The sequence below is a fragment of the Hoplias malabaricus genome, chromosome 3 (assembly GCF_029633855.1).
Source record: "Hoplias malabaricus isolate fHopMal1 chromosome 3, fHopMal1.hap1, whole genome shotgun sequence".
Taxonomy (NCBI): domain Eukaryota; kingdom Metazoa; phylum Chordata; class Actinopteri; order Characiformes; family Erythrinidae; genus Hoplias; species Hoplias malabaricus.
In genome coordinates, this window is record NC_089802.1 from 42,984,511 (window position 1) to 43,010,286 (window position 25,776).

General features: G+C 38.9%; 3 protein-coding genes across 7 annotated transcripts; 2 read left to right on the top strand and 1 right to left on the bottom strand.

The window, feature by feature from the left end:
* Positions 1 to 2,496: 2,496 nt before the first annotated feature.
* LOC136691461 (calglandulin-like) lies at positions 2,497 to 7,416 on the top strand. Its single transcript, XM_066664019.1, has 5 exons — positions 2,497 to 2,576; positions 2,725 to 2,894; positions 6,442 to 6,586; positions 7,082 to 7,182; positions 7,373 to 7,416. The coding sequence occupies exons 1-5, from the start codon at positions 2,497 to 2,499 to the stop codon at positions 7,414 to 7,416; spliced, it is 540 nt and encodes a 179-aa protein (XP_066520116.1).
* Positions 7,417 to 7,926: 510 nt separating this feature from the next.
* si:ch211-161c3.5 (uncharacterized protein C3orf18 homolog) lies at positions 7,927 to 18,892 on the top strand. Of its 3 annotated transcripts, none has more exons than XM_066666155.1 (5): positions 7,927 to 8,017; positions 13,781 to 14,283; positions 16,277 to 16,302; positions 16,397 to 16,523; positions 17,337 to 18,892. In XM_066666155.1, exons 2-5 carry the CDS (start codon positions 13,969 to 13,971, stop codon positions 17,415 to 17,417), a joined length of 549 nt encoding a protein of 182 aa, XP_066522252.1. In that variant the 5' UTR covers positions 7,927 to 8,017; positions 13,781 to 13,968; the 3' UTR covers positions 17,418 to 18,892. The 3 variants fall into 3 exon arrangements, with proteins under 3 accessions (XP_066522252.1, XP_066522250.1, XP_066522253.1); XM_066666153.1 differs by having other exon boundaries at positions 7,959 to 8,282; XM_066666156.1 differs by lacking the exon at positions 17,337 to 18,892 and adding an exon at positions 16,887 to 16,978 and having other exon boundaries at positions 7,959 to 8,282.
* A 389-nt stretch (positions 18,893 to 19,281) lies between these two features.
* Positions 19,282 to 25,168, bottom strand: si:ch211-161c3.6 (high mobility group AT-hook 2b). Of its 3 annotated transcripts, none has more exons than XM_066666286.1 (6): positions 25,040 to 25,168; positions 23,025 to 23,178; positions 22,690 to 22,773; positions 22,512 to 22,559; positions 22,356 to 22,388; positions 19,282 to 21,070 (listed from the first exon to the last, which is right to left on the bottom strand). In XM_066666286.1, the coding sequence occupies exons 2-6, from the start codon at positions 23,130 to 23,132 to the stop codon at positions 20,987 to 20,989; spliced, it is 357 nt and encodes a 118-aa protein (XP_066522383.1). In that variant the 5' UTR covers positions 23,133 to 23,178; positions 25,040 to 25,168; the 3' UTR covers positions 19,282 to 20,986. The 3 variants fall into 3 exon arrangements, with proteins under 3 accessions (XP_066522383.1, XP_066522384.1, XP_066522385.1); XM_066666287.1 differs by having other exon boundaries at positions 24,998 to 25,107; XM_066666288.1 differs by having other exon boundaries at positions 24,926 to 25,063.
* Between the last annotated feature and the right edge of the window lie 608 nt (positions 25,169 to 25,776).

Consider the following 25,776-nt stretch of genomic DNA (forward strand, 5'->3'; position numbering starts at 1 on the left):
CCTGCTAGACACATAAGGGACATGAAAACATCTTAAGGAAACCTGTCCCCAGAAGTCAGTGTTTAGGCCATTCACATTCAGTTTGCAACAACCAGCACAGCCATATCATCACTAGAAATGGGCCTAATGTGTCTTGTGAGGTGTGGGCTGAATATGCATATTCGTGTTCACATGCAGTTTGCCAGCACTAATAACTGACCAGCAGTGGAAAATATTTATCTGGGGAGTTGTGTATTGGTCTAATTTTTTTGTGACTGGGGGAGTCTAGACAAAGGGTGGGATTGGTAGACACTAAATAGGGGAAAATTCGATTAAAATGAAAATAAAATAAAAACTCAAAATGGTATTTTATTAAGTAATAAAATAACAAGTAAAAAATTGAAACAACACTGTTTAAAAAGTTGAACAAAACTGAACAATAAGCAGTATGAATCATGAAGCATAATCTACAAAACAAAGACTGAATGGTGTGAATGGAGATTGTTTTTAAACTGCTATTAGTTAGGATAAGAATATGTAAAAATTGCACTCAAGTAAACAAGTAAACAAAAAAGTTAAATTATGTAAAGCCTTTTTGCAAGGCCACTTTTGCAAATTTCAGGGTCCTAAATGACATTCCAATGCAACTGAATCATGCTTCATTTTAAATTAACACACACACATTAAATCATCAAATATATTTATGGTGTATATATGTAAAATATATGTACACATTGCATATAGTAATACACAATGCATAGTATTAAGGATTTTTGTAATTATTATTTCATTTCATCTAGCTATCCAACAAATGAACCAAAACCTGTTTTAGTGGAATTCATTGATTATCTGTAACCCTTATCCAGTTCAGGGTCATGGTGAGTCCAGACCCTACCCATAATCACTGGGCGCAAGGCAGGAACACTCCCTGGAGGGGGCGCCAGTCCTTCACATGGCAACACACACTAACACATTCACTCACACTTACACCTACGGACACTTTTGAGTCGCCAGTCCACCTACCAACATTTTTTGGACCATAGGAGAAAACCAGAGGAAACCCACGCAGACACGGGGAGAACACACCACACTCCTCACAGACAATCACCTGGAGTTGGACTTGAACCCTGGACTGGAGCTATGTGACTAAAACACTACCTGCTGCACCACCATGCCGACCCTAGTAGAATAATCCAGAGTCTAATGACAGTTGCTGTAGACTGGAAATAGCATCTTAATGGTTCACATCTCTTTATTCGGTTTGTTGATGTTCACTTGGGACCAAGCAGATTGTAGCACCTGCTGAAAATGCCATAGCTGGAAAGTTACCACATCCCACATAGGAGTGAAGACCTTCTCGTCAGCAGGCCCAATTCCTCTGTAAGATCAGAAGGATGTGTAATTCAATCTATAAATTTACACTCAGTAAAAAGTAGGGTAGAAGCTCCCTCAAGTGGGGAATAGTTAGTCTTTTGGACACCATAAATGGGGTGTGTAAAAGTGTAAAATCCTCAGGGGAGAATTTAACATAACTTTGGTGATGATTTTCAAGACTGAGTCATTCCAGCACTAAAGCAGTGGACGGAGGAGCTTCTAACAGAGTCCTGACACAATGGTAGGTTTTCATTTCATATTACACACATGAGAATTTATATAAGAAGCATTGATTTTCATTGCTATATTGCTGTTATTAAATTTTATGTAAACACTACCCAGTAGGCCATTGTTCATAAAAGTTCCTGAAAACTACATGAGATGTTTATGGGGCAGCTGTGGCTTAATGGGTAGAGGACCGGGTTTGGTATTAGAAGGTTGCTGGTTTGATCTCTGTGAACAGCAGGAACATCTACAAGGCACCTAACCTTCAGAAATGCTCCCCAGGTGCCGGGTGAGGATGAGTGTGTGTGTTCACTGCCATGAATGGGTTAAAATCAGTGGTCAAACTTCTTTGTAAAGTTGTACAATGATCATAAGGCATGTCACTAATTCACTAATGACAACTTGTGTAACTCTATAGAATGTTAACACAGCCAACAAGTGTCCATTTTAATAAAAGCTGTTTCATCCTAGAAATCTGACTGTGACTAACAATTTTTGGAATAAGACTTTATGGTTTATGTCAGATGTCACTGAAGTATTCAGTTTTCCTGATACGTTACATCAGACAACAATGACCAGACAACAATGACCAACATTTAAAAAGTACCATTAACACTATAAACACAGTGATTAAGTTTGACGTACTGCATACCTGCCAAATGCTGTGCATCACTCTGTAAAGCCAGAAATAGTCAGATTTTAAAATGAAGTTTTTTTAGACCATGTTACACATGTATATTATAAAGTAACATGACACATACAGCTTTTGCTCAATGAGAACAAGTAGAGTGAGCATTACATGATATGTACACATCCTTCACAAAGTTTACACAAAGTTCTCCTTAGAAATGTATTCAATGTGTTTGCAACCGTCAGATTTACCCATCATCCTCAGATTCCTCTGAAACAATCAGATTCATGGACTATCACCAGATTAAGCCTCCATCGTCAGAACCCGTCCTCATTTATCAGATTCGTCAGAATCAGCTTAGGGAAGGGTCTAAATGTCAATAACATTATAAAAGGTTTACTGTATGTTGTATGAAAGTACAGTCTTCCACATCCCCAAAATGTAGTGCAGCTTTAAATGCAGCTGATCTCACCCACCTGCTGATCACAGTAAGTGCTGTTCTCTCTCGAGGTGAGCAAACTGACCCCGGAGCAGATCACTGAGTATAAGGGCGTGTTTGAGATGTTTGACGAGGAGGGGAATGGAGACGTGAAGACGCAGGAGCTGGAGAGACTCATGAGTCTGATGGGAATCAACCCCACAAAGAGAGAGCTGAGCCAAATGGCCAAAGACGTGGACAAAAACGGTGAGATTAAAGGCAACCTAAAATCAAAATGGATTTTTTTGTGTGTGTGTGATTACATTATTTGATGTAACAGCTCCAGTGGCGCAACCGGTTAGCGTGTGGTACTTATACAGCAGTACAGGTGAAGGGCAGCATGGTGGTGCAGCAGGTAGTGTCGCAGTCACACAGCTTCAGGGTCCTGGAGGTTGTGGGTTCGATTCCTGCTCCGGGTGACTGTCTGTGATGAGTTGATGTGTTCTCCCTGTGTCTGCATGGGAGTCCCACAGTCCAAAAACACACGTTGGTAGGTAGGTTGGCAACTCAAAAGTGTGTGTGTGTGTGTGTGTGTGTGTTGCCCTGTGAAGGACTGTGTGCCCATTGATTCCAGGTAAGCTCTGGACCCACCATGACCCTGAACTGGATAAGCGGTTACAGACAATAAATGAATTATTTGATGTCCTTTGTCATTTTATCTTAATATAAAACTATTTATCAATAAATAAATAAATAAATATAAATTCCCCCAGAAATCAGAAGCTTAAAATGAAATCACTTCTTTCTGTCTGTAAAACTTATGAGATTTGATTATATCACTCTGCACCAGAGGGCAGGGGAAAGTAATATGAACATATGCAGTGCATTATTATTGGTGGTGTTATAATGCTAGTAGTTAAAAACAAAGAAACATAGATATTAACGGATTATTAGAAGTAATAGCATTTTCCCATCTGCACATCTGTCACAGCCGTAATGCTGTAATGCTGTGTCAGGACTAAAGCTTCTTTGTTCTAAAAGAAGTGTAATTTACTGTTTGTTTTTTATATATTTAAACACACACATATATATATATATATATATCCGGAGCTTATGCTCTTCACTCTTGCCCCCAGCACTTTAGATGTCATTTAGTTAATTCGAGCTTCCCTATACGAGCTCAGTACAGAGGAAGCATGTAAGAGGATTAAAGGCATGAGTGAAGAGAGAATTGACCACACGAGGGCGCCACACCACACATACTCACTAGTGTTAAAAAAAGAGGGACTGAATATAAAGCACTGAACATACAGCGGTCCTGGACGCCATCTACTGCCTCTGGACTGAACTGAACAGCTGCTCTAGCTCAAGTCCATTTACAGCACAGTTCACACACATGATCAGTGCTATTTTTCTATGCAGGACTATCTTTTTAAATTTTGTTATGTTGTTTATGCTTATTTATTTCTCTGTTCTCATATGATAATGAGTGGGTGTATATTCTCTTGTGATTTCCAGCCATTTAACCCCCAAACCACAACCATTCTTGCTACCTTAGTATAACTGTTCCTTTAAATTTACTGCATTTTGTAGACAGTCTTATCCAGACCTACTCACTGTGTTCTAATCCTGTTCCATAGTCAGACGACTGTGGTGGTAGAAGTCTTGTCTATTATTTTTATAGAATGAGGCTCCTTGCCTATGAGGGGAATTAAACCCTTGCTTGTCAGTGTTGTCCTCTATACCATGTCCACATGGAATAGGATGTTGCTTAGAGCCCCCAGATGTTTAAGATAAGTCTTAGTTAATAAAGTTAATATTTAAATTCAGTTTGCAGTCTGTATTGACATGTTCAAGTTGTACCATTGATGACCCAAGAAAAAGCTTACATTCATTCATTCATTATCTTTAAGTGCTTATCCTGTTCATGGTCGTGGTGGGTCCAGAACACCCAGAGGAAACCCACGTGGACACGGGAGAACACACCACACTCCTCACAGACAGTCACCCGGAGGAAACCCACACAGACACAGGGAGAACACATCACACTCCTCACAGACAGTCACCCGGAGGAAACCCACACAGACACAGGGAGAACACATCACACTCCTCACAGACAGTCACCCGGAGGAAACCCACACAGACACAGGGAGAACACATCACACTCCTCACAGACAGTCACCCGGAGGAAACCCACACAGACACAGGGAGAACACATCACACTCCTCACAGACAGTCACCCGGAGGAAACCCACACAGACACAGGGAGAACACACCACACTCCTCACAGACAGTCACCCGGAGGAAACCCACACAGACACAGGGAGAACACACCACACTCCTCACAGACAGTCACCCGGAGGAAACCCACGCAGACATAGAGAGAACACACCACACTCCTCATAGACAGTAACGCAGAGGAAACCCACGCTGACACAGGGAGAACACATCACACTTCTCACAGACAGTCACCTGGAGGAAACCCACGCTGACACAAGGAGAACACATCACACTCCTCAGACATTCACCCGGAGGAAACCCACGCAGACATAGGGAGAACACACCACACTCCTCACAGACAGTCACTCGGAGGAAACCCACTCTGACACAGAGAGAACACACCACACTCCTCACAGACAATCACCCGGAGGAAACCTACGCAGACACAGGGAGAAGACACCACACTCCTCACATCAAACCCACAACCTCCAGGCTACTGGAGCTGTGTGACTGCGACACTACCTGCTGCGCCACCGTGCCGCCCTAAAAAGCTTACAAACAAACAATAATACAAACAGAATTTCTAAACTGCACTTCTCACATAATATCACCATTTGTCTTAATGAGCTAAGAATGAGAGATAACACACAAAAATGGTTAAACTATTAAATTATAATTCCTAAGCTAATAGGCCTGTCACTATAGAATGGTGAAGCCCTCTGTCGTAGCTCTGTGCAGGGAATTACTGACATTTTCTGCCTCATTAAATAACTGAGATGTAAACAAAGGCATTTACAGTGATTTGATGTGAAACGGTAAATCTGGACAAGATCATGTTTTTGGCATCAAATTTGCCTTCCAATGACTCCTGTGTAGTACTGTGCCATGCATCGTGTTTAAAAACATTCTCAAAAATATCATAAACCTTGTCTCTGGCATCAGTGAGCGTTTATCTACCCATTTCATATAAAAGCTTTCTGTGCAGAGTTTTTAAACTTCAGACATCTGATTCATATCACCATCACTCTGAACAAACCTGAGTTTGTAAGTTTCTCTAGAACCGAGTATTTCACAACAAGGCACTGTTGGCATCTAAAAGCTTTGATCTTACAGAAGCTTTGCACAATTGTAGCGCATACTCCTCTAATCAAGGTATTTCTTTTTATTAAGTTTGTAGACCTGATGGTGGCGCTGCAGGTACTGTTGCTGTAAGCACAGCTCTAGGGTCCTGTGTTTGGGGGTCGAAGTCCCTCCTCGGGTCACTGTCTGTGTGGAGTTTGGTGTATTGTCTGTGTCTGCATGGGTATCCTCCCACAGTCCAATAACACAGGTGGTAGATGTGCTCTCTGTGTGAAGTTGTCCACAGGCGTGAGTGAACATGTGAGTGTGTGATGCACTGCGATGAACCGGCGACGTGTCCAGGGTGGTTAAAAATGAACACATGAACCGATACATGAATGAATGAATGATTGTAAGCCTGATAATGAGGAGTGATGATTGACACAGATGGATTAGCACACTTTTAAACATGAGAAGACTCTTTATGGTTTCATAGGGCCTGTGGGTTATGGATAATGCATTTTCACTTTTACAGGGAAAGGCACTTTCAACGGTGACAGCTTCCTGGGCCTAATGGCTCTGTACCATGAGAGAACTAAAAACCAAGACGCAGAGCTGAGAGATGCCTTTAGAGTGTTCGATAAAGAGGCCAAGGGCTACATCGACTGGAATACACTCAAGTAAATGACTTAAGCTTCTCATTTAGTAAGAGAGTAATGCCATTCATTGCGCAACAGGTCTGTGGTAACTGTTGAAGTGTGGAAAATGCAACTTCAGGTTTCCAACTTGTATTGTAGGCAATTTTTATGCAATTATGCATGCTGCTGACATGACCTACAATATACCAAAGCAAAGCTCTAAATGACAAACCTGACAGTTCCGACCTAAAAGCACTACTGAGCACAACTCAGTTCTCTTTGGATTTACAGGAGCAATACGTTTTATAACCAAAAATGGTCAAAGAATATATACGGAAGGAATTATTCATGCTTCACATTCACAAAGGAATGAAGGATCAAATCACCAGGTGTCAGTGTAATGACTGTTTCATAATGTGATGTAAAAGCAGAGACTAATTGCTCATGTAAGATGCCTGTTACCATCTTAAAATATCCCTCATGCAAAAATAGGTTTTATTTAACTACAAATTCTATATACGCTTGTTATTTTTGAAGGTATGTGCTGATGAATGCTGGTGAGCCCCTGAGTGAAGAGGAGGCTGAGCAGATGATGAAAGAAGCAGACAAAGATGGGGATGGAACAATTGATTATGAAGGTACTATAATGTGAAATGCATTTTTTTTTTTATTAATATATTAGACAAACTATGTGTAACGTACTGAAACATTCTCCCTTGGAGAAAACTGGCTTAAACCTGGAGTTCCTTATATGGGCATATACTTTTAAACTCATAACTACTATGGTATTTGTGTTATCTCATATCATACATGTTTTTCTCTTCCCAGAATTTGTAGCCATGATGACAGGAGACTCCTTCAAGATGAATTAGTCCAGACTGCAATCAAGTGAATGCTAAAGTGCAAAGCATTTAATGATTCAAGTTCAAATCAACTTGAAAAACCAGATAATATAATTCTCAGTAAATGTGTGTAATCACAAAATTAAAATAATATAATATATTACTGTGGTTGATCATAATTTTAACGTCATTTTATATTTAACCTACCTTAAGTGTAAAGTTCCTAGACCATGAGCCTCTGTTATTTTATGGACCCCACCAAAAATATAATAAAACATCCTTAAAATCATCCTGTCCTTAAAAAAGCAGCTGGAGGAATGTGTGCATATGATACAAGAGCATTGTTCATTATTAGGAGAGGGCAGGAAGGGGTTAACAGCCCTGATCCTGCTACCCGGATGCAATAATGGCATCTGCGGTGCACAGCCATTAAATCCTGTCCTCATCCCTGTTAAGCATGATGGACTAGTTCTTCGGCCAATCAGAATGCCCCATGGTCTTGGGGCCAGCCAATGGGAGAGCTCAGAGGGAGGCAGGACTAGCAGCTCCAGATCTGTAGCATCCATGTAGCTGTCTGTGCCTATGGAAGAACAGGACAGGAGGAATAAAGGAATGGAGGACAAAGCGAAAGGTACTGAGGGCTGTTGATACCGAGGGCTGTTGGGGAGGTCTTCCGGGGAAGAGAACAAGGGAACTGGGGGCAGACGGTTTGCCCCTTTGGGGGATAGGCTGTTGTTAGCTGCTCACATTTACAGCAGCTCTCCCCTGCTGAGGAGAAAAGGAGGAGGAGAGGGAGGGGGGAACCCTCTCTATGTTTTTCTTTTTTTCCATCCCTTGCTTGGACATCTGCCTCTCACTGCTCATCCTCAGCTCCGACTGCAGTCCCTCAGGGGAAGGTGAGTGTCCGGCAATACACCAATAAAGGCTGTCCAGTTATATTTGTCCATTTCTTCAGTGACTGACCAATGCTCATGATAAGTGTATTGTTGGCTGCTTCTGCTGGTCTGGCTATCTTTGGCCTGAGCTGATCTCTGACTGGCTGATGAGAGAGGCTTAAGCAAAACCAACAGCTTTGATTGGCTGGCAGCTTCACATGTGTTTCATTAAAGCATGAGAACCATGCTGATGTGCACACACTCTCACACACACACCTTGGCTATCATTCATTTTCCCACAGCAAAAAACAGCTTAGACATGGACTTACTTATTTGGCATGACAATGACCAGAAAGTGTCACAAGCGACAGTTTACATTGGCTGGAAGCTTCATGTGTTCTTCATTAAGACACACACACACACACACACACACACACACACAAAACAAAGAGAGAAGTGATCTCTGCCTTGGCCTTCTCCTGAGGAAAGTCACTCCACACGATTATGTAACCAGATAACAGCAAGATCATCAAGGATTACTCTCATAAACTCACAGAAATGTTTTCCTTATCTGTTGGGTTTACATTCGGGGCGATATAATGAGAAAGTATAGAGAAAAAATGATGTCCCTCTAAGCTTTTCTGACCACATTGTAGGTATTTGTCTTTTGTCAGTACAATAGGTGGGTAGTAACTTGTTATATTCACTGTAGCACATATCTAAGCATTGTATTGATGGGATGTGCTTTCCTAGTTATTTTTTCTACATACATCTGCTCAGGTACGTTAATGAGGCAAGGAATATTTAGCCGTTCGTGTTTAATCCCAGTTTTCGTTTTCTCTTTTATACTTCTTTTTAAACTTCTAACTTTTATTTTAACTCAACAGGAGAGTTCCCATGATGTTAGATGCTCTAGATATTCATCTGCGGTTCTAGTTTTTAGCTAAATTTATAATCTTATCATTCTGGTAACAATCAATTTACTCTAGTATGGGTTTACGCATCTGCATTAGAGTCCATGAGCATGAATTAGAATCACTTTATTGAACACTGTGCTTGCACACAGGAATATTGTCCGCATTTTAACCCAATCCGCAGTGAAACACACAATTACACACACACACACACACACTAGTTAACACTATGGGGCGCTAGTGAGCACACATGAAGCAGTGGGCAGCCCTAGCCATCGTGCCCATTGAGAAGTTGGGGGTTAGGTGCCTTGCTAAAGGACACTTCAGCCGTTCTGTCAGGCTCTGGGGATCGAACCAGCAACCTTCTGGTTACAAGCCCAGTTCCCTAACACATGAAACTAGACTTATATCCTAATCACAGGATACCTGTCCAACTGGAAAGTGACCAGCATGAAAATCGTTTTCAAAAGGGTCCACAGTAAAATGTTTCAGCGATTACTGATCCCACGAAGACACTGGGCCCCTTACATTTCCAGTCTTACTTCATCCTCAGGCTTATTGTTAGGTAATTATATTATTATGCATTAAAAACGATGCAAACTAGTCATTCCCATATTATGGGAGTGGAGAATGGATGCCTGCAGGTCCATGACGCTATGGGATTTAAACTCAAATGCCTTGTATATAGGATAATAGGGCTATATATATTACACAGTCCTTTTAGTCAGTTCAGACGTGTGATACAGTAACTATTATAACTTGTGTAAATGATTTAGTCATGAAACTGCAGTGTGTTTACATTAGGGGAAAATTTGGATATACCATGCAAGGATGGCGCAGCAGGTAGCATCGCAGTCACACAGCTCCAGGGACCAGAGTCCCACTCCAGGTGATTGTCTGTGAGGAGTTTGGTGTGTTCTTATCATCACCACTGTGAGCAACTCCAAGTTGGGAAGGTTTTCTATAACTAAACATTTCACATCAAACCATGTAATAACCATTTAATTATGCAGCAATTTTGCAATATTAGAGGAATATCCCTAAAACTGAATAAACACACATGGCACTCTTGGTGCCCAAACAGGTCCTTACGTGTTTAAGAGATCAACTACTAAGAGTTAAGTTGATTCTATTGTGTGAAACACAATGTGTTGGCAGTTACACTCTACTCTGCTCTGAGAGGGAAAGAGAGAGATAAGATAAAGGGAAAACGTGTATATGAGACAGAGGCAGGCACAAAGGCTTGGTGCCTGTGTTGGTTTGCGAAACGCTCTTCCCTTCATGACTTTTTTGTATGTACAGTTCTTCCCTGGTACAGTATCACACACACCCTGTCTCTCTCTTCACCACACTCACATACCCACATCCTGCACAAACACCCTGCCCAGCTGCCTCAGGGAAGGTGAAATGTTCAAATTAACGACACATACCCCCCCCCCCCCCCCCCCCCCACACACCCAAAGACACACATACCTAGACCCAAAGAGTTAACACATATTTCTAAATTCATTTCAATGCACTTCTAAACGTACATACCTATATGTATACTCTCACCTTCCACTTTCCACTCGGTGTCTAATTTATGAGGTCCACATACCTTTTAGATTCTATGTCAAGGATAATCACTTTCAGTCCTGGAGAACAATAACTCATTACTGTCCAAAAAATTGAAAACACACAGCATATTAAGGATAACATGGGGGTACTCCAGGGTCTAGGCTCCCAGTTTAGGTAGAGTTCAGTGTGTTCTCCCTGTGTCTGACTGGGTTTCCTCCAGGTGCTCTGGTCTTCTCCCACATTCCAAAAAACAATTTCGTAGATTGATGGATTGACTCTGCAAAATTGTCCTCAGATGTGAGTGAATGGTGCCTGTGCAATGGATTGGTGCCTGGTCCAAGGTGTGTTACTGGCTTGCACCCATTAAGGTTTACAAATAGGTTCCCAAACCACCTTGAATAGGAAGGAGAGGTTACAGAACATGAACGAATGGATTAATGTCATATAAATATTTCTATTTAAATACATGACAATTTAACAATCTGTTTGCTGATCTGTACCAACACAATATGGATCAAAGTCTGTATACACCTGCTCATCCAATGAAGGATTTTAGTAAATTGTTTGTGAAATCTTTGTCACCACAACAGGAAAATATCAGACCAAACAACTGGCCTGTTTTTTAGTCGATGCTGTTATAAATTTCTAATAAAAAGATGCATTTTCTCAGGAAAAGATAAACAGATAAGCTGGGTTAGCTTAGCTACTATATCAGTTCCCTTTCCTTTCAGTAACTCAAATGTATATACGTCAACCTGAGCTTATCTACAACTTTAGAAACTAATTAAAGCTACAGTGAAACCAAACTGCCAAGTTTTCACAGGTGGAGAAATATCAGTTAATTATGGACGTTGTTTCAACACAGTCATTCAGCAAACAGTAAATGTTAGCTAGTTTTATTTATTTATTTATTCCACAGGGTTAAATCGCTCCTAGCTGAACTCTGCTCTCTACCACAAGCAAATTCCTTGTTTATGTTCTTTCCGATTAAGTGTTTTTTTTCCCCCAGGAAGATTTGGTATTACTACTTACATCTGACATATTTTAGGCATTCCTGTAAGTGAACACTTATATTAAATATTTTTTAAAAATACTACAAGAATCCAAGAACACAGCGGTAAGGAATGTGGAGCAGAAGCTATGGTTTTTAGCTCTTTTTTTTTTCTTTTTCACTTCTCTTTCTTTCTTCTCCTCTGTCTTCATATTCTCAGTTTTTACTCAAAGCTGGTATTTCTCTGCACTCATTCTGGTTATTTTGCTCAATTTAACTTTAAAGCGCAGATCCAGCGATGTGATTGGAGAGACCCAGATGTGAAGGCGTGACCGTCCTTCAGTGCAACACAAAATATTATTTTATCCAATTTATAATGATTTTGTCTGCCCACAAAATTTTACTTGATGGTTCTGATTCATATTTTGTGGGTTGGTGGCCTCCAGAGCCCCAAAATGGATGCTCTACTGCACTAAAAGTTTTACATAATATGTCCCCTTTAAAATAACATGACTACTGCTAATGTCATACTATTTTCAGTGGCTTTTCTGTGCTGGCACTTTTGTACACTGAGAGAAATCTATTTCCCACAACAAACCTGCATTTTTTCATTGCCCCCACTAACCCCAGTACAACCTTCTTGACCCACAAAAAAACAAAAAAAACCAAAAAAAAAACCACTGTAATTAGTGAATGCAACAACGCTGATGTACTCCTATTGCACCCACAGACTGACTTTCTCTTAGTTAATGGATTGCTCTGGAGAAAATTCACACTTGAGCCTTGGGTAATTTTGTTCAATGCCAAGTGTTGTCTGCGAACATCCCAAATAGCAGGCACTTATTGGCAGTTATGGCTCAGTTGTGGCACTAGCATGTGTTGTTTGGGCCAGACCTGTGCCAAGGGTCAATCTGTTTTGTTCCATATGTGGAATGAGCTGGAGTGGAATTTATGGTCCAGAGCTAATACTCCAAGATCAGTTTTAATGATGTCAGATCCTCACAGCCATGTTCTGCCATTTAATTGGAAGCCTTGCGATTAGAAAGGAGGCTATTACACCTAGTTAATTCCTTTGGTTTTACATGAAACATTTATTGAGTAGGAGTCTACATAATTGCAAATTGGACAATATGTATATGTATATATATAAATATTCACACTACATCCCTATATGTGCATGAGTGAATACAGTAATAAAACACCTATGCTCCTAGGATGTATGTATATATTTTTGTGAACCTCAGAGCAGATTACATCAAAACCAGTAACTTTTTTAGGTTTAAACCAAGATTCATGCTCTTGCAATGCATCTCAATGTGGAAAACAAAAGCAAGCCACTTTAAAAGTAGAGAGAGAGAGAGAGAGAGAGAGAGAGAGAGAGAGAGAGAGAGAGAGAGAGAGCGAGCACGGTGTGGAATACAGCAGAAGATTTGAATGAAAAGCAGGAGACAGGCTGTGGTTGGAGAGATTCTGAATTTCATTCACACAAACCCAGGCCTTTGTCTCCAGCATCTTCACTTCTCTATTTTAAGCCTCAAACCTCTTTCCTGCCCCAGCATCCAGCCCCCACGCTCAAATGTGCACACACACAAACACACACACACACACACACATCCTAACGGCTGTGATGTGGAAGGAAGCTCTGGCCCTGTCATTATCGCACTCGACATCCACTTCCACACTATTTCTCTAGTCATGTCCTCACACACACACACACACACACACATTGCAGATGTAAGAATGGATATGTTAACCGAGATTTTTCATTAAGAGTACCAGATAAAAGTGAACGCTCACTTTTTCCTTTTATATACCCATCAGAACAGTCATTATGTAAAAATATTCATTTTTAAACATTGGAAAACAATACAAAATGGAGATTGATTTTCTCTTCTCTGAGCTATTAAAAGTACCTGATGTGCTACTCCTGTATTTTTCCAGTTGTTTTTCTTTTACTTACCTTGTGCTGATGCAAATGAATTCCATCATCAACTACAATTTGGACTGGAAATGAAAGAACCTTGCACAGGAACTGATAATCACACAATCTTTTGCAGGATTCCATGAAAGACATACTGCTGTGGTTCATAATACAAATCTGCTATCTCAGATGAAGCTCATGGCTCAAGACTGACCCAAAGAGGACAGAAAGATAGTGTGGTCAAGAGCCAAAAGCCTCTTCCATCAACACCAGTAACACTAACATCAATCCAACACCAATCCAGTTCAGCACCAACCCAGAGCCATGTCTTTGACCACAATCAAACCTGATTTCTTCAGTCCATCCTCTGTCCCTGCCTCAGTCCCCTTCCCTAGCCTCCTGCCCACTCTCACAACGACCATGTCCAGCCCACTGACCCTCAGCCCCACAGACAGCAGAACAGAGCAGGACAACACCACGTCCAGAGGAACCTTCCACACCACCACAGCCACAGTCACAGTCAACGAGACTGGCTTCAACTCCACTCAGCTCCCCATGGCATCAGTGGAGGGAGCTGGAATGAGCATGGTCCTCCTGCCCTTCGGCATCATCACTGTCCTCGGACTGGCCGTTGTTGTGGTGAGCATGCTGCATTTACAAATAGATTCGTTTTTTAAGAAGTTGTTAAGAATTTTATATTTAGCTTGTTTCCACATATATCCCCACTTTCACATATGCACAGCAACCCAGAATTTTTTTGTACATTACCCAGAGGATATGAATGTGTGAACACAAACATCCTTAACATTTGTTCCGGACATTACATGGATTTTATCCTGCAACCCCCCTACAAGGTCCGGGCAATGTCCAAATAAACATGTGTGAATAGAGCTAATGTTTCCTGAAAATCACAGTGAATTTGTTAAATATTGTGTACCGTCCTCTGAGGCAGCAGTCAGAACTAAAAAGTACTGGGAAGTACTTCTTAAGAATCTGCCTCAAACATGGCAGAGAATTCAACCCAGTCTCACACCTATTCGTGATATAGTCACATATATAGGGGACTGCAATTCGTGACATAGTCGCATATTTTCGACATTTTATGCGACAATATCACAATTATAAGTGAATGGGTAATCACCATAGAAACACTATGCGACAGTAACACGAAAACTCTTCCTCATTACAGTCATTACTCATAACATAGAAAAAGGCATAATGAGAATTACATAACAGAAATTCTTATTCCAATAAAGGCATAAAGTATTTTATTATAATATTTCTCCTAAGCAATGCTTATTATTGGTGTCCTACTTTAGCTTTACATTAGCTTTAACATTACTTTCACTTAACGTTATTTTGACTAGTTTTCAAAAGGTTAATACTGAAAAGGACATTTCTTTAGCCATTATTTGCTTTGATATTTTATCAAATAATGAATTAGTAACATTATATTTTCCGTAGGGCAGCACGGTGGTGCAACAGGTAGTGTCGCAGTCACACAGCTCCAGGTGCCTGGAGGTTGTGGGTTCGATTCCCGCTCTGGGTGACTGTCTGTGAGGAGTTGGTGTGTTCTCCCCGTGTCCGTGTGGGTTTCCTCCGGGTGCTCCGGTTTCCTCCCACAGTCCAAAAAACACACGTTGGTAGGTGGATTGGTGACTCAAAATTGTCCGTAGGTGTGAGTGAATGTGTGTCTGTGTTGCCCTGTGAAGGACTGGCGCCCCCTCCAGGGTTTATTCCTGCCTTGCGCCCAATGATTCCAGGTGGGCTCTGGACCCACCGCGACCCTGAACTGGATAACTGCTTACAGATAATGAATGAATGAATGAATGAATGAATGAATATTTTCCATAAATAAAAATAAGATCGTAGTATTAACGGATGGTAATGACATCTTAATGAGGAAGAGTTGTCATGTTACTGTCACATAACACGGTGCATGGATATGACGGTTTCTATGGTAATTACCAATTCACTTATGATTGTGATATTGTAGCATAAAATGTCGAAAATATGCGACTATGTCACGCATCGCAGTCTCCTATATGTGACTATATCATGAGTGAGTGTGAGACTGAGTTGGAGAATTATACCATTCTACAGCTTCCTCAAAGGCACAGAGTTATTCTCCTCTCAAAGTGCTAGAATTTTTGCAACACTTCTAACAAAAGTATGAAACAGAACTAAGAGTACAGTATATTGCACAATTAAGCCAAAGTCATTTCTGGTTGAGTTGAGTAGTTCAGTAATAGTTGAGTACTGACCGGCTTGACTGACATGAGTGTGAGATGCCCTGTCATGGTCTGAGGTCTGTCCAGGGTATGTTCCTGCCTTGCACCCAGTGTAGCCCAGGGAGGCTCCAGACCCTCTCCAACCGGGAACAAGAAGAACTGTTTACAGAAAATGACTGAACGATTTATATATATGACATAGATGCAGCAAAATATATTTGCGATATAACTTACTGGTAGTGAGTCTTCAGTGTGAATCTTGCTCTACACTATGATGTCTTTTGTCGGAAGGAGAGGTCCAGACTCCTGCTGTAGCTTTGCAGTTTATTTAAATGCTACCAATAAAATGTGCTGCACAGAACATAAAATGCATTTCCCTCAACCATTGTTTCTGTTCTCAGCTGCTGTACATAAGGAAAAAGAAAAGGTGAGAATGAGATTCTCTTAGTAACACTAGCATTTAAAATTATTCAAATTACATGACAGGAACATGAATCTGCCTCTGAGTTTTGTGTGTTTAGGCTGGAGAAGCTGAGGCACCAGCTCATGCCCATGTATAATTTTGACCCGGCCGAGGAGCAGGACGACCTTGAGCAGGAGCTTCTGGACCATGGAAGAGACGGGAGCCCAGCGGGGCCAAACTCAAAAGTAAGAGCACTAACCAGTTTCTTCAGAGCTCTGAATTTTACACTCACCTGGCATCATACAGTTTTAGCAATATATTAGAAGTTATATTTGAAATTTGAATGTGGCAATATTTAATTGCCATTTATTGCATTCTGTTGCTGTCATCATTTTAATTTCCACAATTTGACTATGATGTATAATGATGTATATATTAAAAAAATCTTTACATTTTTTTGTACATACAAAGTTTTTTTGACTGTAATTATATCATCTAAATTATAACATCTAAAAATTTTTTGTACATACAAAGTTTTTTTGACTGTAATTATAACATCTAAAACACCATTTTTAAAACTCAATTTTGTCATTTTTGTTTCTTTGAAGTTTTGACACAAGGCCATATGGTTTGTTGCTTGTGGTAAAGTATCTGTCATTTGTTTTTGTTGTTCATATTGTTCATTCTCCTTATTTACTCCTTATTCCTTATCCATGTGTTAATAGAGCCTCTAAATGAATGTAAAACTTCATAGTAATGGTCAGCGCTCATGTCATATTTTTTCCCATTTTTCCTTTAATACTACATGCTTCTCATTGAGCATCTCACATTCTTCCATTGTCCAACTCATTCCAAAGCTGTGGTCAGACCATGCACACTTAAAATGTAGATGATAACTTTAAAATCTCAAAAAAGACCCTTTTAAAATTTCACTTTTTCACAAGGATTTTTTTTACGTTCTATAGTAGCAGCCATCATGGTCCTTTCTGTCTCTGTCTCTCTCTCTACTCTCTCTCTCTCTCTCTCTCTCTCTCTCTCTCTCTCTCTCTCTCTCTCAGACTCTGACGACGAGTCAGGGCACAACACAGAGGCCGAGTCGTCTGGTCTTCACGGATGTCGCGGATGCGATAAACGCATGACACCACTCCTACAGCACAAATCAAAATATAAGGATATATATCCTCGAGCATCTTGTAGACTGAACACTGCCAGCATCAAGAAAACTCCCATTTGGGTCAAAGCTGGAAGAAAACATTGCCATGCTAATGTCTATATAATGTTTGATATTCTGTCTGATACTCTGTAGACTCAGAGAACAAGGCAAAGGTTTCTATGGTCTTGGAGACCTAGATGATTAGGTTGTGTTTATCATAGTAAAGGGATTAAGTTATAAGAAAGCCTGTTAAATACGGAATCTCATTTCTGAGTAACACATTCATGCTGGATTAGTCACTGTATGTACACTGATCTTTACAGAGACAAAAGCCATTAATTAGATTTCTTAACAAACTACACTAGTTGTCACTTTTTTTCTCCATGGGTTCTGGAATGCATGTGTTTTTGAATTTGTGTGTTCTATTTTGAGAAGTCATTGTGTGTTTAAAGGCTAGATAAAACATTTCCACTAAGAGACGTGTGCGTTTTCACCTTGTCTCATTCTTTTGGTGTCATCTAGATCCTTCATAGATATTCTGTGAACATTCATTATGGTATAATGCAATTCTCTGGGCTGAAGAGTTTTCTTATCTTTAAGTAGTTTGTCTCCTCTTCACTGCCGTTTTTTTTTTTTTTTTACTTTTTACTTTTAAAATGGGGCAAGGATACAGAAAATGTGCTATGGATTAAACCAGCACAGCTCTAACTGCAGCTTCCAGACCTCTTTTGTTTTTGCTAGCAGTGCTAGCATGCTAGTCTGCTAATAGTTATAGTTAAATTCTTCCAACACCGCGACCCTGAAATGGAGAAGCGGAAAAGAAAATGATGATGATGAAATTCTTCCAACAAAATTGAAGGGAGAAATGTTTTAAATAGAAACAACCCCATTAGGAATTTGTTATTTTCCCGCCTAAATAAATACTCCCTTTTCTAAAGAAAATCTCTGCATTAACCTGTGGAGTTCCAAATCAAAGTAAACCAAACACATTAAGAATCTGATAATTTCTCAGCACCTCACCTTCCAAAAATTTGGGACTTCCATAAATTCACATGGACGCTGAGGTGAAATCAACGAGCTGGTATTGTGTGGACTTACATGACTGTTTATTTAAAACACCATGGTTACAGACTGCCATTAGGGGACTGAGGTATTTGGAAATTAAAGCTGTTGAAAGCATCTGTTCATTCGATATATTTCTCCACAATGTGCTTCCAGCTCCTACTCTCCCAAAGCATCTGCAATGTGTCTGCTTGCTTCCCTGCACAATCTGTGATGAGTGCACTGGAGACACGCCAGGAGACTAAGGAATACAGATCTAAATGGATCTATTACTGAGAACTGTAGTAAGGGATGTTTACTTTTTAATGTATATTTGTGTATGTATGAATGTGCGTGAATTTTAAACCCTTCCACTCTCCAAACCAGCAACACAGAAATTAGACCATGTTTTTCAAGTGTGTGAACACAATAAATAATAAAAGGAAAATATCTGTTATTAAATGTATGAAATTGGTCTCACATTACTGAGTCCTCCCATACATATGTAAGTGGATAATCTGAAACACTAGACTTTCATTTCAGGTTCTGAAATCCTAACTCATAAGTGAATAAGTGGATAAAACTGGAGAAAAAAATCTGGATTCTGTCAGGCATTTAACACCTTTGTTTAATTTTTAAAAAGAAATTTACTGTAAGAAATATTATTAAACACAACAAACATGTGAATGATTTTACTTTATAAATATATATTAACTTTAAAAACCAAGAAATGATCAATAATTCACTGCATGAACTTATTTTATAGTGCCTTTATTCACTGCCATGTTGAATTACAAAAATGAGGTAAACAAAAATTATCACTCAGTCTCAGTAGGTGTGAATGGGATTAACATCCCGGTGAACCTTCACCTAAGATATATTTATGAGCTGTATTGTACTAAAATTGTTCATACGTTGTCATACAGTGTCTTCAGAATCTCATTAAAACAGTGAAAATGTATGTCTCTACAGTTTATAAAGTAGTCAGTGGCTGTAGAAACAACATTGAGGATTCAGAGGCACTGATATGTGGAAGACCATAAAGAGAAATCTGCCCTGAACTGTAAACTATTCTACTTTTCAAGCTTTGGGTGGGGGAGGAGCGAGGTAAATGAATGAAATACAAAATGCATGTTACTTGTAATAATTTTGCTGTGAAGGTGATTGATCACTTCATTTTGTTTAATAAGAAGTCACAGTTTAGTAAGAATTATGTTTAAAATAAACTCCAGTGGAGTTTGGAAGCAAAAGATTTGTATGAGTGTGTGCCAAAGGCACTGCAGAAAATGTTTGGGAATCCTGAATGAATTAATCAGCACTAGTTTTTTTTTTTTTTAACCTTAATTATGAAGGATGTCCTAGGGCATGTTTAAGAATTATTCGAGAGAAAACTCTCAAATGAGGGGAGGGAAAAAACAACAATAATCCCACTTACAAGTATTTTTATAAAAAGCGTCATCATATTTCTGCTAAGGGGCATACTGGGTCCTGAAAATTCAATATCTTCAATAGACAAGCAAATTTCATTGACAATTTTTAATATTTTGGATTTCTCTATTTGCTAAACGTAATTTCCTCCAATTTCCTCCCTGTGCCCCCCACGTTAAACCCCAATATTCACTTTTTTGAGTATTTCTGGTGATGGCCCTGTTATTTCACAGCAAAACCTAAGAATAATAATACACAAAAAAAATTAAATCAGTCCACAATAAAAACCTCCAAAGCTAAATCACTTTAAGGACAAACTGGGTGGACAATATTTCTCTGAGATACGAGGGGTGATGGCTCTGAAGCCATTGGAATCACATTATTTGTAGTAATAATCCCATGTAGAAAAATAAAATCTGAAATCAAAATATACATATTTGTAGATATTATTAGTTATCAGAATTCTAAGCCCCCTAATACTGGCCCTGGTAATGTGCATGAATCAGCCTCAATTTTAAGCCGTTCTGTACTATAGTATGCAACTCAGTTGGGAACTAAAATGACTGAGATGTTTTTTGGTTCATCACATACAACTAGAAATTTCCTAAATCCAACTCACTCCTACTCTTCAGTTTAGTCAAGTTATGAGCTATATCATGTGCCTATCATAAGGGTCAGGACCAAAAACGTTCTCTAAAATGCCTTTGTGTTTTCAGAAGGCAAAACTTTCTTAGATTTTAATGTACTTTGATGCAAAAGATTGTATTCAAAGCCAATGTAGACCATATTTAGAAACTGGTTTGTCATAAAATGTTCACACAATTTAAAGTGCAGCTGATATTTTCAGACTGTCCAAAAATAAAAAAACGAAACTGACACATACTGGGTGTAACTGTAGTCATAGCCTAAGTTTAAATGCAGTGTAATCTAGTACATTTTCCTTTCCGTGATTTGTTCATGTCACTGGCATGTCCATTTCATTTTTATATTATATTTTTTTTTAAACTTTAGATAAGATTTATCATGTAATTGGGAAAATTAGCATGAAATGCACACTTGAGCGTGAGGCCGTCCATTGAAGTAGTTTTAGACATGTTCTTCCTGTGTTGATGATGGGGGTGGAGTTCGAGGCAGTTCCTGCTCTTCTGGCTCTGCCTCTTTTTCCTCATGCTGCAGGAGAAAGCAGAGATACAAAGGTGAGTAAACGTGTGCGTGCCTGAGAATAAACCTTGCGTGTCTGCGATACTTAAAAACCTGTGACAGTTGAGGACAGGAAACCAAGAAAAGTGGATAACGGCCAAATTCAGTTTCCCTTACATTTATTGACTCATTCCTGCCCCAATCTACTATCTGTTTGTCTATGAGTAAAAGGGGAAATTTTGAAAATACAACTCATAACCAGCTTTCACTGTGGAGAAACCTGCAGCGTGTGAGAGACAACTAGTTAACTGAAGAGTCCTATTAAAGGGAACAAACGGTTACAGACACAGGTAACAAGCACACAGGTAATGAGCTGATGTGAGCAGATAATTCCAGACAGGATATTGTCAATAAACAATGGATCCATACCAGTACTGTAAGTAATCTATCCCGAAACAGTACAATCTGTGTGTGTGTGATGTGATATTGTTAGCTGTGTTTTGCTTCCTGGCTGTAAGAGTGTTTGACTACTGTCAGAATGACAGCGTAGTTCAGTGAATTAACTATAAAAACAATTCATTTTAATTTTTAATTTTAAGCTTTGTAATTAAAAAAAAAAAAAACCTCTAAAACATCACTCTAAAAGTTTTAATGTCAGCACCTGGAAAAGAAAGTGTGTTTTCATCTCACATTTGCTTTAGGATTATTAATCTACCTGACACATGTAAATATGGACACATGAACAATAGACAGTAACAAATCAAAGACTCAATAGGCCCAGCATCATAGGACCTAGTTACCCCCAACAAAGACCAAAATAAACAAATAAAGATTAATAAAAGAGAATCAATATTTTAATCAAACTAAAAATCGTTGGCTGTATATTTTGGTTTTATATACTTTAAATTATTAAAAATAATAGCTGCTGTGCAAAAATAAACTACACAAACCTCCATTTTTGTCATAGTTTAGTTTAGTACCTCATTTGAACACAGCAGCTGTTCTTCACACTGAAAATTTCACGATGAACGGACCTATAGAAGGGCTATGAAGTTTTTCCCTCTCTTATAAAGTTACTATTTTGGAGAAACATTTTTCTTCAGACAGGGATGATATAATCAACAGAGCTTTCATGCATTTTTTTCTAGGGGCATTTAAGGGCTATTTGTTAATGTATTTATTTTTTTTAAATCAGCGGTATACTCTTTCCAACTTGCCTTAGCCCATGTGGACTGAGGCTCCTTAAATTCCCTGGACACAGGTGCCACTAGTCAGTTTCCAGTGTACAACTGTGTGTATGTTGTACTTATCTCACCTGCTGTTCTTCTTGCTGAACTGATTTCTGAGGCTGTAAGAGAAAGAAACACACACAATTGTGTATATAACTGCATCATGCTACTCATTTAAAAATGTATGTGTGAGTGTTTGTCTGTGTTTGGGCAGTGTGCGTGAGAGAGAAACAGACACTGACCCATTTCCTTGGTCGACCACGGGGTCTTTTCTCCCCTGATGACTCTACCTTTTGATTAAAAACGTAAAAAATAAAGGACAAAGAAGATAAATGATAAGATTAAATGCTAAAAATGCTTAAAAAAAAAAAAAGCTATGCAACGCGTTGACACAAATTGAGCTTCAGGGTTTTCCCTTACTTTGGCTGTTGGTCTGTGAGCCTTATTCTTACTCCCCCTGGGTCTTCCCCTTGGCCTTCTGGGAGCAGACGGATCCGCAGGCTCCTAGAAAACCAGATTAATTACATTCATTTTGTACAATATTTCACATCAAAACACTATATTTAGTGCATACATTATGCAGATTTGCTGTATAAACAATATCTAGAACCAAATAGATTGAAGAACCTCTTGTTCACACTGACAAATTCAGTATGAAGTTTTCTACAAAAAAATAACAGCAAGAAGTTTCAAATGAAAGCAGCATGTGCCCAAATATTTGACTGCCTGTGTGTATAATGCGATTCTGTAAAAACCTGTCGTTGTTTGCGGGGTCTTCCTCTTCCTCGCTTTGGTGCTGTTGGACACTCAGCAGGTGCTGAGACTGCTACCTCTCCTCCTGCTCCATTCATCTCCTCTTCCATCCTGCACACACTTCAACTCACACCGGCATGGACTCCACACACAGTCCTAACGAGGGTGGAGAAGACCATGGCATAAATAAGTAGATTAGATTGAATGAATGAAAGAATGTGAAAAATGGCCTTGGTGCAAAAATTGCAAATACCCCCTCATGTCCATCCTACCAAATTTGGTATGGTATAGATATTTTAGACACCTGTTATCTGCAATATTTATATATTTTTCTATTGATATGAACCAGAGAAACACGTTGTTGATGTGATGCTATTAGCTCTGTATTTCTTTTCTTCTCTCTCACTCACACACAGGAGTAAAGACAGGATATTGGATGGATAAAGGAATGGGAGTAATGGGATCTCAGAACCAAGGTGAAGAAATCTGCACCTCTGAAACACAAAGCCATCTGAGATGCTTCTCAAGCATCAACAGCCATGGAATTGGATCTGAAACCATGTGTGAATTGGTTTGAGGAGAATGAAGCTCCACATCCTCACTAACACTAAACCACTCAGCCTTGGACGTCATCCATGACAATCAATCTGAGAAAAAGAAAGATTTTAGAGTGGTCTTATGAAATGCCTCTCTGTGTGACACTGCTCTTGTGTTTTGAGATGTTTGCTACTATATCACAATCCGTCTGGGAATCACACATTCATTTATCACACTTCTATATATTATGAAATCTGCACTGGCCATTGTCTACAAAGGAACAATTAATGTTAGGAAACATCACATAAAGAGGCACTTTAAGGTACATAAAACATAATTAATAGAATTTCAAATAAAATGCTTTGACAAAGGGACATGGCAATTCCTGTACATTATAGGGTAAACCTGATAAAAGCTCATTAGATATGAAATATAAAAAAATAATATATTTCAGACGAGTATCTTTATATAACCCCCCCCCAACCATTACTTATAATTTTTTTTAAAAATCTGCTAAATCTAAAAATGAAAACCGTGTATCAACGTCACTATATATGGACATGACTGATATACCGCCCAGCGCTTAACCGCTTAACCTAGCAACACAGGTGCAAGACAACATCAGTGAAAGCCCTAAAGAAACGGTTATATAGGTTTAAAAGAAACATATCTGCCCTAGCTCATTATAACTCACTTCTTTATCAGAGTGATTATATTTCCAGTAACTAGCGAGAGAAAGGCGATGAATGAGGTAATAGCTGAACTTTAACACAAGTATATCCCCTGTTTAATCATAAATAACAGCAGAAAAGCTCCGCTGAACCGCTGAGTGAGACTAAGAAATGACTCAAACGATTCAGTGAAAACGAGATCAGTAGAAGATACGAGGAAGTTTAACGGTTAAGATCTTAAATTAGCTTTTTTTTTTTTTTAAGACTAAAGTAAAACTGGCCTTTCGTTAGAATTTTCCGTTCTACCTTAAATGGTGCAGAAGTTTTTTTTTTGTTTTTTTTTTAATAATAATAATAATAATAATAATAATAATAATTTAAGTATACCAGCCGTTTAAATGATTACATTCAAATAATTGAACTTTTAAACTTTGCAGTATACCCTTATATAAAAAACAGATCTGTTTTATATATATATTTTTATATATTAAACATATATATTACAGAAACCTAAATGCTGAAACATAACGTCTAAAATTAAAAAAATATATTTTTCCCTCCACACACCTTCCTAAAGATGTTTTACCACAATTTCTCTATTAGACAGCATCGACTTTCTGAGCTAAAATCAAACAAATTTGGGGAAAAAAATCACAATAGTATTAGTCTGCAATTGTGCCTTTATCCTAATTTACCTTTAGCTACCTGAACACTTTATAGGTGAAAGTACCCGAAGCCTTCTTCAGATATTCTGAGAGTAAACTAACCTCCAGCTAGTTCTGCTGTAAATGTGAGATATCTGGATTTACCACTAGACGTTTATCCACCGAATGAAGAATATCTTTCGTCCTTATTCTCCATGAGCTCTGTATGAATGGTGTGGCATCTCTTGAAAGCTGTTATGAGTCCTTATGACCTGCAAGTGTAACGCCCTGTACTCAACTCCGCCCATTTAGTTGGGAACTTTTAATATATAGATACAATGCTAATGTGGGAGGGTCCCAAATCGCCTCCACCTGCTCTAGGTAATACACAGGAAAAGATGTTATCAGTACACGACAATACCCTAATGCTGTAATACATCTGGTCCAGACATACATTTTGAATTTTTTATTCGTAATTCCAGGGCTGTCAGGTGGTCAACATTTTGTATTTTGGGTATTTGGAATTTACAAACCCCATTTCCAGAAAATCTGGGACATTTTCTAAAAATGCAGTGTTAATTCACTTGAACATTTATTGAACAAAAGGAGTAATAAAAGATTTTCCATGATAAAAATAACTCTGTTTGTAAAATACATAACAAATGTACAAATTGGTGCCTAGAACTCACTCAGAAATGTTGGGACCAATATTTATTTATTTTTTATCTTCAGTTTAAACAGGTAAATCATTAAAAACATATTCTTATTTACAATGACATGACAGAAGCATGTTTACCACAGGGTCCTGTCACCTTTTGTGTTATCTTTAATCATTTGTGAATTGTAGATACTAATTTTTGCCATTAAGTGGACTTTTTGCTCATTTATGCTAAATCCCAGAA